The following is a 16307-nucleotide window of genomic DNA, read 5'->3' as shown; positions in this document are numbered from 1 at the left end:
ACCGATTTTATTATTTGCTGGCGACGAAGATGAAGAAAATCGTTAATGGGAATTAACGAAAAAGAAACAGATTTTTGTGAAACGTGATATCAGGTGCCTTCCGCGTTAACCGAATTCGATGGCGTGGGGGGAGGGGATGCTTCGGGATGCGTTGGGGTTTTGTAAACCCAACGTTCCCCCAAAAACGCGTATGCGAGTGAGCGAGTGTGTGTGCGTTAATTCGAAATTCGGAGATTACGCGCGTACTACGGTTCATTGGAAAGCGAGGGCGTTCCATGGAAATGTTGGTCAAATATATCATTCTGGCTTGACAGTGCAATTCTCTTATCTACGCCCGCCGTTACCCGGGGTCCGACGAAAAACGGAATGCGGGCGGTCCTCTCCCAGTCCCCGTCTCTCTCTCCCTTTCTCTCTGCGAGCTTCTCGTTCTACGGCGTCGCCGCCGCCTACCGCCGCCTCGTCCCTCTTTCTCCCGCCCGCTCCAGCTCGCTCTACGCTCTGGCAACGCCAGTCTTTCGACTTTGATATTGAGCAGCAGCGTCCTGACTCCGCTTTCTGATCGTTTTATTTTTTTTCCTCTCTTGTTTTTCGTCATTTTAGTTTTCCCTTCACGATCGGTATTGGTCGGTGCCCATCGAGTTGTGTCACAATCGATTATTCAAATTGTTTGAAATAATGGTGAAGTTTTTCAAAAACATACAACTGACTAAAGATTACTCATTCAACCAGTCCAGATGTCGTAAACACATCATATTAAGTGCGTGAAGTTAATTCACGTTTTAAACAATAGCATCATTTCCAAAAAATTAAATTAAGGATATAAATTCACTTCATTCACTTCACCTACTAGTGACTTTTATTTATATAAAACAACTTATAAGCTTGATATATATATATATATATATATATATATATATATATATATATATATATATATATATATATATATATATATATATACAGAGCAATGACACAATTCAACAGTTTCAGCAACTCTAATTCATGATCCAAAAAATAATAATAAAAATATCGTCTCACCCGTCAATTTATTATATATTAATATATTTATATCAAAACTAAATTCAAAATGTATATTTTTGCATAGTGGAAATACTTATGCTTCATTACTTGTCACACATTCAATCTTTATAAAGAAATTTAAAAAAATCTTACCATAATTATTAAGTAAGTTAATTACACAGCTCGTGACTGAATGCTGAATGTAAATTTTAATGAAAGTTGTCTTGATGTTCCTTGGCTAACAAAAAGGATTTCGAAATTTTCCATATTTTATAACCCTATCAGGCCAAGAAACAATGGCTTGTAAGAAATATTTTGATTAAAAAAAATGAAAATATTCCACAGCCACTGCACATAAAGTTGTCATGTGTATTAAAGTCTTGAGGAAACAAATTTTTGAATATTTCTGTAAAAAATATCCTCAATCATTAGATGCTAAAAATAATCATATAAAATAGAATATCGATTTCAAACTCAAAGTAACGATGTACATATCCATAAAGATACTTTTATCGTTTTACAGTACCACCTTCACTTTTTCTGAAATTTTCAATAACGTAAATAAAGAACAATCTCATCACAAAGAGGAAACAATTTATAAATTTGTCTATAAAAAAATCTCCTTCATTAGGAGCTGAAATGAAGACATGTATTTTCGTTGAGTCTAATTAATATTCGCAAATCAGCTATTAACGATTCCAAATTCGCAGCAAGAAATGAATACCAAGGAAACATATATATAAACTTTGATATAGTGTTGTGATATCTTGTGAAGTTTTTGGGCAGTGTGAAAACCCCTAACTATAAATTTATGGTTTTCTTGGTTTTCTGATTAGTCTTATTCTACAACCACCTTCGCTTTTTCTGAACATTTCCATCAGGTAAACGAAGAACAATCGGATCTGAGAAGAGGCTATGCAGGAAATTTTGAACAGAAAATTGAAAGGAACTAACTTAATTTAAAAAACTATCTTAAGACAAAATAATCGATATCATATTGTGAGAAAATTTTACACAATAAACTATTACTAAATATGTTTTCAGCACCACAAAATATATGAGTTAGATACATTGCTTTAAAATGTTTTACAAACATTTATTTCTGTTAGCCCGAACAATCCTCAAAAATTAATTAAGCCGGCGCAGTGGTAAGGGTGACAGAACGGTCCACCTACTGTTACGATAGTCGCAGGTTCGAATCCTGCTGGTGAATGGTCGTAAATTTATGTTTGTGATTGTTTAATATTTGTGATTGGCAATTTGTGGGCAATTTGTGATCCTAGGCAAGAGTACAAAATCTGACAAAGAAAATCTTAGTCACGCCAGTAACCAGACTGGGTAAGACCGGATATCTTCTGGGATGATTTCTAAGTTAGTCACTCGCCAGTCGGTAGACTTAATACCGAGGACCGTGGTTCGGAGCCCACATTAAACTATAGGTCCAGTCCACATAAACCCTTAGTTTGGTAAAAGGAGACGTTAAAATATATTTTTTTTTAAATAATTAATATATCAATGTCTAACTAATAAAACCTGTCTTATGGAATTTCTGATATTTTAAATTTATATTCCTGAACACTTTTTTTATTTTAGTTACATATTATTAATTAAATTTGATATTCAAAATTAATTCTTATAATAAAAGCAACAGTGTACAGATTCCAATTTTTTTTTGTTCAACACAGTTACAACTGAGAATAGTAAACACTATATAATTTCATTAACAAAATTATTCTAATTGTTATCAGTAATATCTTGAAACCTCTTTTGAATTTTTGATATCAAAACAAAGTGTCTAAATGATAGCGATTCTTTATGAGTTTACGACGATTAAAAAAGTGGGAACACAAAAGGGGCCTGTGTATATTAACTAAACTGAATGTTGTGATATTAGAGCGGAAAGGGTACGGAGGGAAGGTCACCGTATCCGAAATTAAACGTTTCATAGCTGGCGGGGACCGCTAGTGAGGGTGACGTGGGCCGCGGTGGAGTGGAGAGATCGGCGTGGAGGCTGCAGAACGACGTAGCGTGGAGAACGGTGCTGTAATCGCGCTCTAAATTATTATTCGCATCTGGAGGACCATTGTCGCTTGCTTCGGGCTTATTATCAGCCCGCGTGCGAATCCCAATTAAGAGACAGCAGCTGCGAGAATTAATGGACCACGGCTCTGGAGTGTAATTGGACGCATTCATAACCTCCCGCCAGCGTTTTGACTGAATACCGATCCGTATCCGTTCGGTTTATTAGTTTTGTTTCGTTCGGACTTTATTTTATTACTTGGGCCTTTTAAAACGATCAAATCTATTGATAAAATATTGTAAATTTTTCTTACCTCGGGTATTTAATCATTCTTTGTCAAAGAATCTTAATATATGACAACTGAACATATCTTCTCTATCACATTCAAATTAACAACTGAAATCATATCGATTACTACCACATTTTTTCTCTATATAGTAACTAGCTGACCTAGCGAACTTTGTACCGCCTAACAGGCAATGAATGTCGCAATACATTTTTGCTAAACTAAATTTTCAATTTTGTTAAGTTCATTGATTTATTAGGATATTTATTAAGCGTGTCAGCAAGACTTTAGCTTTATTGAATATATATATATATATATATATATATATATATATATATATATATATATATATATATATGATTTTAATTCCAATGAGACCCATATATCTCTATTGAGGTTGTAGAAAATATGGTCACACTTGATACAATGCTGAATGGACCAAATTTGTAAGTTTTAATGCAGTTTATCATTTTGTAAGCTTTGTTAATATAAAATAGATCTCATTTAAATGTGTCAGTACAATTCATTCAATTAAAATAAATATGTTAAGATGATTTGAAGTGATAAAAAATATTTTTTTTTGTAATTTTGATAACAAGTCGTTGAAACATACAACATACAACTTTGTTAACTACTAATGACCAAAAATTACTGATTATTCATTGATTTTCGGTTATGAAGAAGTTCCGAATGGACCGAAATTACAATTTCTTTGTTATTTGTCATTTTGTAAACCTTATTACTTCATTATTATCTTCATATAAGTTTATGTAACTGCTTCCTTGTAAGTTGATAAAATGATAAGGCAGTGAAAATAAATGAAATAAAAGTTTTTTTAGTCAATGTTTCTATGTTTTTTAGTCAGTGTTTTTATGTTTTTTAGTCTTCTTTAGTATCATTGAATCCCAAATATTTCTTAAGTTATGGTCAGTAGAAAACGTGGTGATACTGATAAAAGTTATAAGAAAAATGAAGATGATTTTTAATGATAAAAAAGTTTTTTTATAATTTTGATAACAATTCGTAGAAAAATAGATTAAATACGACTTTGTTAATTAATATTGACCATAAATTACTGATTTTTCATTGATTTTCTGTTATTTAAGTACAACTACATTCCTTTTGGAATACGTAAAATAGTCCTTTACAGAAAACAACGAGTTATTTTAATTCTAATGAAGCCCAAATATGTTTATGAAGTCTATATAAAATATGGTGATATATAAGTTTATGTCAATGGTTTTTTGTAGATTAATAAAATGATAATAAGGCAGTGAAGAATAAATCAAATAGAATTATTGCGTAGGTAAATTGATACCAACGAAGAATTTTCATGTTTTCTAGCCTTCGTTAATATCAATGAAACCCAAATATTTCTTAACAAGTTACTGCCTGTACAAAATGTGGCGATACTTGAGAAAGTGATTGGACCCGAATCCGTATAAATAATAAGCGGGGGTGGGGGTATCCCGTCACTTAACAATATCCATCCACTTGAGCCGCCCTACGTTCCGCCAATAAAGTTCGAGATATACGCGGTCATCTCGCGCGAACTTCAAAAACGAAACAAACGTTCCCTTTCCTACTCTCCTTTCGTTAGATGGAGATTTACGCGGCGGGGTCCGTGTTTTTTCCTTCTTTATTATTATTTCACCTTAAGAGCGGCGAACATTTTTCCCCCGTCTCCGTCCGGTCCCCCTCCACCGCTCACGCGTCCCGACTTTAAGAACTTTATCGTCGGCGAACCGTTCGCATCGTATCGAAATAAATCTATTTGTTTTTGCGCGGGCCCGTTCCGCACACGTTTGTTTATGGGAATTAAGTTGAAAGTTCTGCGGTCGTATTTCGATTACGGCAACCGCCGTTGCCCGCTTTGCCGGCTCTCGCCCTTTAGCGCGAGCGAACACCCTCCACTCCCGCACCCCCGCCGTCCCCCCGGGCACCTCTGCCGTTGCCGCACATAAACAAAATTACTAGGAATTTTGTAGGATCAATTTACCCTATCCATTAGGGAGGCGAAAGGGCCCGCGTCCCCTCTCCGCCCCTGCCCGCACTGGCTGCACCTTCGCATGCCACTTCCCGCAACGACTATTATACAATTTTCCTGTATTATTCATACGAATCTTATCCCATCGGGGTTTCTTCAATCATATCCCATCGATTTTTCTTCCCGAGCACGTTAGGAATTGTTTTTTATTAATTTATGCCCTTTCCTGTTTCGAAATCCCGATATAACAGGTCAGTTGAAAAGTCCCCGGCCTACCATAGTAAAACACTTTTTTTTCGCAAAATTAGTTTTTTTTATTCAACATAATTCCCTTCAAGAGTGATACACTGACTATAGCGACCCTCCAACTTTTCGATACCATTTTTGTAGTACGACTTGTCCTTTGCTTCAAAATAGGCGTCAGTTTCGGCGATCACCTCCTCATTCGACGAAAATATCTTCCCAGCGACCATTCTTTTGAGATCTGAGAACAGGAAATTGTCGCTGGAGGCCAGATCTGGAGAATACGGTGGATGAGGAAGCAATTCGAAGCCCAATTCATGGATTTTTGACACGGTACATTGTCTTGGTGAAGCAGCACTTCCTTTTCCTTCAAATGCGGCGGTTTTTCGGCGATTTCGTCCTTCAAACGGTCCAATAACGCTATGTAATAGTCACTGTTGATGGTCCTTCCTTTTTCCATGCGCATCCCAAAATACAGACGCCATACCTTGTCAGCCGATTGTTGCGTTTTCCAAGGCTTTGGAGCGGGTTCATCGTGTGCAGTCCACTCGGATGACTGTCGATTGGACTTCGCTATATATTACGCTTCAAACACTGCTCCGAATCATCGACTCGTCATTGTTTTTGGTAAAAAGTGAACTCGCGCGGCACCCACTTTGTACAGAACTTTCTCGTATCCAAATATTCCTGAATCATATGACGTACACGTTAAGTTGATATCTTTAAAGTGTCTGCTATTTCATTAAATTTCAATTTACGGTCATTCAAAATCATTTTGTGGATTTTTTTAATGTTTTCGTCGGTAACAACCTCTTTTGGGCGTCCACTGCGTTCACCGTCTTCAGTACTCATTTCACCACGTCTAAACTTAGCATACCGAAAACATTTTGGACCAGGTTTTGTGTTTTCTCATTTTTATTTTATTTGGTATCACGTTTTCATTAATGAATTTCATTATTATAATTTTCATTACCTTCCATTTTGAGTTTTCATATATGAATGAATGAATTTTCTTGTTTTATCCTCGTTTTTGAACTTGTATATTTATTTCGTATGACTTATTACTAGAACTTTCGTTGTACACTATATTCTTTTAGTACCGTGTATTTGCTAAGAGTTTTCTACAGGCGATCTAGAGCTGTTATCAGTATATTATCAACAAAAGTTTATACCAAAATTTCAATTGTTTTCATTTCTTTACACCCATTGTTGCTGTGTTTTCGATTCTTAAATATATGAAACATAAAAGTATCACTATCTGTGAATACCTGATTAACATTAATAAATCTACTACAGTAGTGAAGTAAAGCTATAAACTAACATACTGAACAGATTTAGGAAACGTGGCCATATTTTATATAGAAATTTAAATGAATTTAGAATTTTGAAACTTTGTACCAATTTGTTATCGAAATTATTTAAATTTTTTGACAAAAATAACAACAACAATTATGATATTGTTTAGTTTTTGTTTTGTTATAAACACTAAATTGTTATATCTTTAGTTATTCATAAAATATACAGTTATCGTCATTATTCCAATCTTACATAAATATTAAGAAACCTTATATAATATTCTATTGTATTCACGTTAGATCATGGTGAATTATCGATGAATTTCCCACGATATTCCAAACAATTTTCGTTATTTATCAGAAATTACCGGGGATACTTTGTTGATGGGCCATAGCAGACGAGAAAATGAGTATTTTAATAATAGATTCCATGAATATATCGAGGCGAAGGGACAAGAATATAACCAATACCCTTCGAAGGAAAGGCAACGGTAATAAATAAAGAAATTCCAGTGTCAAGGCGGAACGAACGAATTTACCCGGTCCAAGGCCCTCTTCGCAGACGAGGCGAGAGTCTCGTTTCGCAAATTGGAAAAAGATGAAAATGGGGAAAAATATCCATACGCATACACGCGGGCGTCACACAACCAACGGATCTTTATAACTCGGAGAAAATCGTTACGGCCTGCGTTTGAATTCCGGTGCTCTCTCTTTTGTAATTATACTGGGTGATGCTGTACAATGTTTAAACATCACAAAAAAGTCAAGCGATCTATGCTAGGGAATGTTTAAACATGTTTAAATATATACGATTGTATTATTTAATAGTAGCTAACTTTTTTTATTATACTATACTTTATTCACTATACCTATTTACATCACAAAAAAATCAAGAGATCACAAGTCCGGATTGCGTGGTGGCAGGCTTGGGCAATATTTGAATTTCTTGTAATTAAAATCTGTAATCGAAATACAAATACATATTTAGTATTTAGGTACACATGCACTATTAGGTAGGTAACACTGTACTGTACTATATTACATTTTTATTGGCGATGCTAATGTATTTCACGGTGTTTGTGGTTTTATTTAATGAAATAACACAATCTATGGGTTCTACGAGCCTTCCTATATTTAATGTACCGCTGTTCGAATCCTATTGAAGCGTCGATGTCTTGTTTACGTCCTACAGAGCCGATAATTCTTCTCTAATAGCGTTTACAGTAAAATAAATCATCGTCTATCGAGCGATTCAAATTATACACACGGTCTTCAAAGTTATTCCACGCCATAAAATGTTAACGATGCGAAACGCTTTTATATATATGAACCATATTTTGTGCTATCGATTTTAATTATCGATAATAGTCTGCATTGAAATGTAAATAGTAATGGGCTTTTTGTTTTTCTTTTAAGATTACACATAATTTTGTCTTGGTTCGTTTATTAAAACATCAACTGGGGTTATAACAACTGCATATTTTGATGAAAATAAAATTAGTTGTTCATATATACAATCATATACATCATAAATACAGTTCTTCATATATACATAAAACAAATATAGTTCAAAATATAACCAATCAAAAAGGAATTTCCAAATATTGTCTAGAGAAGAAAAAGCATATCGAGAAAATATCTATAAATGAGAGTTAGTTATTTTATTCGATATTGTTAGCGATTTTTCAGTTTTTTTAAATCATGGATCAAATAATTTGAATGAAATTTTGTTATCAAAATAGTACACATAATGAAATAAAGCATAAAGATTATATCTCGATGAATCTGTTGTAAGTAGGATAAGGACTATACAATACATTGTAATTGCATTTAACAATATGTTATATTGGACGTCATCTAGGACATGCCTTGGGTATTTTATTGGAATGACTAACTATTTTTTTTAATTTCTTAACCTACTAAGCATGTTTTAAAATATTTACCAAATAGTATCACCAGCTTAATTTTTTTGTTGTCGTTTTAATTAAATTCAATATCCAGTTCGTAGCCAGACTGTGACGAGAGATTGGTACAAATTTGTAATAATGGCATTGTGATATCCGTGATCCTGTAATACCAACACACCAGTTTGCGTTTATTAACAAACATTCAACATGTCCACAGAATAACAGATGTTATTGAAAAAGCCTACGAAATTAAAAAAGTATGGTCAGCTATATTTTTGGATATAGCACAAGCCTTCGATAAGAATTGGTATGAAAGCCCTGTTCATAAACTGCAGAAAATGTTACCAAAACAACATATCGAAGTATTAAAATCGTACATTACAACCAGAATGTTTAGGGTCAAACACGAAGAAGCTTACTCTAAAATAAAAGAAGCTAAAGCAGGTGTACCACAAGGAAATGTACTGGGGCCAATGCTTTATCTATTCTACACTTGTGATATACCACAAATAGGCAATATTAGGATTGCTACATTTGCTAATGATACTACGATTATAGCTGTGGGAGACAATAGTGGAGAAGCCTCATGAAAATTACAACAGGCAAGTGACAATATAAATAATTGACACAGGCTTGGAAAATAAAAATTAAAGAAAGTAAATCTGTGCATGTGCAGTTCACCTACAATCAGACCTTACAAACACTAATAACTTTAAATAATACTATCATTCTATATAGCAACAACGCTAAATATCTCGGAATGAATCTTGATGCAAAACTTCGCTGGAAGGAACATATAAAGTAGAAAAAAAAGAACTGGAATTGAAATATAAGAAAATGTACTGGCCAATTGGAAGAAAATCACAATTATCAGTACATAATAAATAGCTATTACATAAGCAAATACTGAAACGTATATGGACATACGGAGTTAAATTATGGGGATGTTCTACAAAGAGTAATATAAAGAAAATACAATTTTTTCAGAACAAAGGCCTGAGAGGTATTGCGGGCGTACCCAAATATTATATTACTGATTACCTATATCGACACCTTCAGATACCCACAGTGAGTCAAGAAATCAAGCAAGGGGGCATGAGGAAAGACTTCATTCTCATGAGAATATTGATTTAGGAGCTTTTGGATACCACCAGAACAGGACACAGACTCAAAAGAATCAAACCATCTGATCTTGTGTAGTGTTGTGTAGTGATGTGCATATAATAAAAAATACGGCAGTGACATGTATAACCATTATTTCACCAGAGACTGAGATAGGGCCTATGGGTCCTCCTAATTATATACCTAGATTTAAGTTTTCATAAAGACAAATTGTAGGTTAGTCGGATAACGTAATAATTAAATGATAATAATAAAAAAAGTATATCCGCGAACGGTTCCCGCTTTTGTTTCTTGTACATTTCTGTACTCTATCAACGTCAGATAAGTCTCCGGCCGAGCGATAAACGCCTTATGGCTCTATTAGGCCGGTTATTTCATCGTTCTAAATTCATTCGAACTTATTTGTAGGGAATGCGCCCGTAAGGTCGGAAATTCGTAGAGGCGCAATCGTAACTATGATCGCCGCATACCGCGCGGGTCTTTTTTTTCTTCTCAAAGACCCTCTCTCGTCGCATTCCATTCACCGTCGGAGCTTGTTACGGCTGTGCTCTGGCGCGTTTTGTACTTGTCATCGTCCGGAACGGCCGATCTCCTCGGATTCCAGCGACGGATGTCTTCGCCTTCTATCTCTCCTCGGCGCGCTTTTTTTCCCCAGTTATTCAAATGATTTTTCCACATCCCGGGGAATTCCGACTATTCCGTACACGTCTGCCGTATTGACTTTTTGGATAATTGCCTCCGCGTCCATTACCATTAATTAGGAGCGGCATCGGTATAAAAATAATCTTATAAATCGATGCTTGTTTTTACCATTCCGCCTCGACAGTCTTCTGATCTCCGGTCCGAGATAAGGGGGCGACGTTTTCGGTTTTCTAAACATCCGAATAGCGGCTGAGATGCCTATTTTCGTTTGGGATCTGTCGTTTTATTTTAGAAACCCAAATTCCGAGAGGTTTTTTCAAATTCTCCTCGGATTCTCGCATAAAAAACTGTTTTTCTAATTTCTTCTTCTTTTTTCTCGCCGGCAATAGCTGATCAGATTTTTCTACAATTTATGATTATTTTGGTTATTAAGTAAGTGATACTATTTTTGCCGTAAATATTTTATTGTAAAATATTGTATTTCGATAATTTTTTTAATAAGAGTAGAATAAATGCTTATGAACTGTATGAGATATAAGGGCAAAATAGCTCTTAAGACGTTGAAAATTACGAGAGTTGATACTAGCAGATTTACAGTCAATGAATGCATGAAATCAATAAAATAATGTTTCTTTTCTTATTATTTTTTAAAAACTTAAATCATCGTCTAACTCAAACTCAAGGCTAATCCGAAAGGAGCTTAAAAAAATTTTGGGAATTAGAAGAAACGCTGTCTTCAGATTATAATGGGGACTACTCTGAAGTGAATAAACTTTCTACAGAATAAATGTTACAGATGATGCGTTTAGATGAATTTTGGATTTACTCGTCAAAAACACTTGAATTTTTATCATCGTTCCAAAAGTTCAGGAATGTTTCCTTCTTGGCTGATTTTTTCAGTCAGGTTGAAAAATAAAATGAAAAAGAGATGAACTTAAAAATATCCTGTTTCTGTCTGACGAATACGAACAAGCATTAGAGAAATTTTATATTATATTAAAGCCATATGCTTAATATTTGGCACAGTTATTTCTTCTTTTTTTTTAATTACTATTCTTATATTTTGAAGTTTTTCTGTTCTTGCAAATATTATGATCAGCAAGATCTATTGGTTAAAATTATTTCAAGTTTATATTAACGTATTATGGGTGATACGGTTTATATTGATAATTAAATAACAAGAGATTTTGCATCAAATAATAACATCTAACATAGAATTGATGATATTTATTACTTTAAAATGCATTATTTTGAATAGGCAGAATAAAACGCCAGTTCAGTTGTTTATTATTAATAGCGGTAGATCATTTTTCATATTTACAATAATTTCACTTTATTTGGGCTAAATCAAAACTTTACCGAGTTATCATCATCTAATATTGTCAAACATTATCTAGTACAAAATTTATTGAATCCCAATATTAGTCAAAAAGCATTAGCATCATCAAGGATATCATTAAGATTTATAGCTAAGATGTTTTGACGTGTGACGAATTAGTGTAATTGTAACAAACCAAGTTTATAAAACTTAAATATTAAGTGACCTTTTAAGTAAAGCGCCAATTCACTTGGAAAGTTGAAATCAAACGTTATATGGTTATTATTAGAAACAAAAAATAAACTATCGAATCTAATGTCATATTTTATCTAGTGCAAAAGTTATTGGTCAACCTACTAGTCGTAAAACTACTAGAAATCATTCAAAACATCACAAATCATTAAGAATATTGACTCTCCATATTTGAATTTAATCACAGAAGAAGTAGGAAATGTTTCTTCAATATAGTCTCATTTCTTTCGTATATGTTGTACTTGATGATATAGGTTCTATATGCCAGAAAACACCAGAAAATTCCCTTTCAAGCAAGGGGCGAATATACAAAGGTAATAATTAAATTTCTGCCAATGCTCAATTTTGTGCTAATGCCTTATTAGAGCCGACTGTATAACGAAAACCAACAATTATAATATATTTTTAAAATAACTTTAAAGTAAATAAATTTGTAATGACCCAAAACTACCGCAATATTTTATCTTTAAAAATGGAACAATAATAGTGAGAATGCATCTACACTGAATGACACTATATTCTCGCCGAACAGCTGGAAAATTGCCTGCATAAACAACCGTATAATACGAAACTCTTTTTTACCGTTTCGGAAAATGGACCCAATGAACCGACCGAAAAAAACCCGAATTTCACCGTCCATTCCCGAAACGATTCCGGTTTTCCTCGTATTACGTATTTTCACCGATTCGAAATCATTTCAATATTTCGTCTTTGTTACAGGTTCATCAACGCACGAAGAAGAATAGTACAGCCAATGATCGACCAATCGAATAGAGCAGGTAAGTTTTTACGAAAACCAATCAAGTCCCTTATCTCTTAGTAGTGATCTTCGTAATTTCGACGAGCGATACGTTTGTGTTGATAGTCGTTTGAAAAAGTATTCGTGATCATCACCGTTAACGATGATTTGTATTCGAGTTATCACCGAACATAAAGGAAAGAAATCACCTTGTTGTCTGATCCTATCTCGATTATTAACTTATTGGTTGGGAAGAAACGTCGTAGGATAACGAACAATACCGGCTATCTCTTTGTGTTTTATCTTAAATAACGATGAAACCTTGTCCCATAACATTTTTAAAAGGTTTTATTTAAAATTTTATTAGTAACTCATAATCATAAAGGTTTAACTCATATTGTCATATGTTTTGTAGTCAAAAGGTCTTCGAAGGATTTTACAATATATGGTCGCTCATCATAATGCTTTATGTGCAAGATAAAAAGCTATTTGTGAGGGAATAATTAGTTAGATCAAGCGTCAGTCAGAATATTTATGAAACAAAAATGTTCTTTCGAAAAATAAAGGTGCTGAAAATTATCAAACATTCAGACTGCAATAGTTTATTGCAATCAGAATATCTATTAAAATGATTACGTAAATGTTGCTAAATCAAAATACCAAGTGTATCGGTAATTACTTTCCAGGTTTTTTAACAAGTTATACATATGCCATTTTATTCTACTGACATTAACTTCAAAATGTGTGCATGACTCGACCATATGGACGGTGATTCATTTCAAATGTGTTCGAGATGAAGAACGTTCTGGCAGACCTATTGGATGAACAAACTCTCTAATTGGCAGAAAAGTTGAATGTTAACAGAGATGAAAAAGATCCAACAGATGGGGAGATAGGTACTACATGTGGTGAATGAATGACAGGTCATTAGAAAATCGAAAAACCGGCTATTAAAATGCTAATTCAGAGATATGGAAGCATGTGATTTCTACATCTAATATTAAAGAGTAAAGAAAAATAGATTTTTTTCGAAAATCCCAAGTAAAACAAATTGTGGTTATCGCCTAGACAAGCGAGCCCATCAACTGCAAGGCCAAATCGTTTTGGTCACAAGACAAGCTGGTCCCATTAGATACAGACACAGAGTGTATTGTGGAAAATTGTCCACAATATACTAAAGGCATGAGAGGTCTCATACAGCAAAACCAGTCAAAAAAGTGTTGAAATTACTTGGATAGTAATATTACCACCTTTTCGCTTTGATGGGTCACGCGCTTGCAGAACAGCACCTCTCAATATCAATAAAATAATCAATCAATTGTTTGGCTCAAAGAAGAAACTGTTCTTTTGGAATGGTATCCATAAGTATTCTGAGAGATGGACCAAATATTTGGAATGATATGGCCAATACTTTAACCAAGTAAATATTAACTATCCATTGTAAATGGCATGTTTTTAAAGACAAATTCGTTATAGCCCATACAATAAAACAGCAAATGACCGTTTATTTTGACTCTGACATATAATAAATAGTAATGTAAATAAAATAATGAAACAAAAATAATGCTATCAAAGTTTTTTTACTTTATAGTACATCAAATATATGTAGATCAAATGACTTAAACTACAGTTAATTATACAGCCACAATAGTTTGTAGTGTAGGGTTATTTTACTATATTTGCATAAAACTTTTCTACAACACCTATGAGGTAGAGTTTTAGCCCCACATAAAAAAATAGTAATATCCCCTGGAGGTCTAATCCACCAAGAAGTGTATTTTACTCTCATAGAGAGTAAAATACCTTAAAGAAAAGAACGAAAGTTTTTACGTTCAGTTGTTGTTTCCATCTTACACTTGTCAAATGATTTTGATATCACCATATTTCTCCTTATTTTCTTCGATTATTGTCTATGTAATTTTTTTCTAAAATTCTACCGATTTTCTCTATATATTCTGATGTAATCACTGCCCTATATTGTGTGCTATTAATATATTGTGCTACTTTCCTGTTTTGTCTTATGTTAGTTTCTCATAACTTTAATTGCAAAATCTAAAAATTATAGATTCACGTTTCTTAATTCACAATTCGAGTTCAGTAATTGACTCATCCGACAAGAGCACAGCTAAGGGCATTACCGCCGGAGATAAACTAATTTTTTTATAGCGTCTTGTATTTTAAATGACGATTGTGTCGACTCGTACAAATAACGAGGCTTGAAGAAATACAATGATTAGCGTTATCGTGCTCGCATCAAAGGTACAAGGAATCAAACTTAAACTTTACGCCATCGAGTATCTCGGAAAGACTCGCCCAAGATCCATCCGCTAATGTAACCCATGAATCTCGTCGCGCGTCCATCTTATCGTTTCGCCCATAACGGATCGAGATATTCCCATTAGAGTCTCAAAAACTCTTACGGCCGCGGCCTCCGTTGATACCGTTGGTTGTTCGTTTTTTTTTTCCTCGGGTTGTACTCTTTACATTTCTCATTTTCTCTGCGGCGATACCACCGTTTCGATAGCGACCCATAAGTGAAAAGTTGTGTACTATATATGGGAGTCCGGGAAATTCTGATTCGTCCTCTCGCTCCTTGTCGCTCGCTCTCGCTCTGGCCCGTTTGTCGTTCTTCTTTTATCGATTCGGTAAAGGCCCGGTTTTCCCATTCCTGCCGAAGACAGGCAGAAGAGAAATGGCGGCAGCCGTTGACCCTCACGGACCGATCCATCACGTGTGGCACACAATCGGCCGTTTGACAGCCGCCCCCGAAGAAGACGGGGCCCGAGGGGCGGAGGGGAGTCGGGGGCGAAGAGACGGTCGCTCCTACGGATGAATTCGATGGAATTTTCGTCGGGAAAGCTGGAAAAAGCGGGCGGGCGGGTAGCCCGTTCTGGTCGTATATTTTCTTGATAATTTTATTTTTTTGCAAAAATTGATAAAAACCAGAAAGGGACGATGGGATGGCGGGGCGTTTTTGTGTTCGGCTCCCATTGAATCGAAATTACGAATGGTTATCTTCTCTATTTATGTAGCCGGTGTTGATAGACCCACACAATAAACTATTCGAAATGGATTTTTCAAATTATCTTAATTAATACGACCAGAGTTATTATATGTTTATTTAAAATTCAAAATCGCCCGTTAAAAGAGCTCTAATCTGTTCAAATTTCTCAATTCATCTTTCAAATCATCTCTCAAATTCATCAAATTTCTGTCAGGTGGGCCGTGTCATGGTACAGGTGGGTACATTTGTCACCAACTTCATGGTGCAGTTTCAGTATGCGTCATTTGGTCGTTGTGTGAATAAAACATTTTTCCAGTGCGACAAGTTTTACTTTTTTACTTCAACAATTCTCTATCTTTATCTCAATCTTTACAATTCGAGGAAAAAGGCGGCTAAAAGTTATCGAATACTGTGTAAAGCTTATTGGCAACCATGCTCCATCGATTTCAACATGGAACTACTGATTCAAACA

The 16307-nt window shown here is 34.6% G+C and overlaps 1 protein-coding gene across 6 annotated transcripts in view; it reads left to right on the top strand.

The window, feature by feature from the left end:
• hth (Meis homeobox homothorax) overlaps nt 1-16307 on the top strand; it is a 273708-nt gene that overhangs the window by 252318 nt on the left and 5083 nt on the right. For all 6 annotated transcript variants that reach the window (XM_076402447.1, XM_076402445.1, XM_076402449.1 and 3 more), the window contains one exon: nt 12813-12871. In XM_076402447.1, coding sequence (XP_076258562.1) covers nt 12813-12871 — 59 coding nt within the window. The remainder of the gene's footprint in view (nt 1-12812; nt 12872-16307) is intronic.

This window comes from Rhynchophorus ferrugineus, unplaced genomic scaffold, assembly GCF_030347505.1.
Source record: "Rhynchophorus ferrugineus isolate W39M unplaced genomic scaffold, kcgeb_rfMv2 rfM4, whole genome shotgun sequence".
Taxonomy (NCBI): Eukaryota; Metazoa; Arthropoda; class Insecta; order Coleoptera; family Curculionidae; genus Rhynchophorus; species Rhynchophorus ferrugineus.
This window is presented reverse-complemented; position numbering and strand designations above follow the sequence as displayed.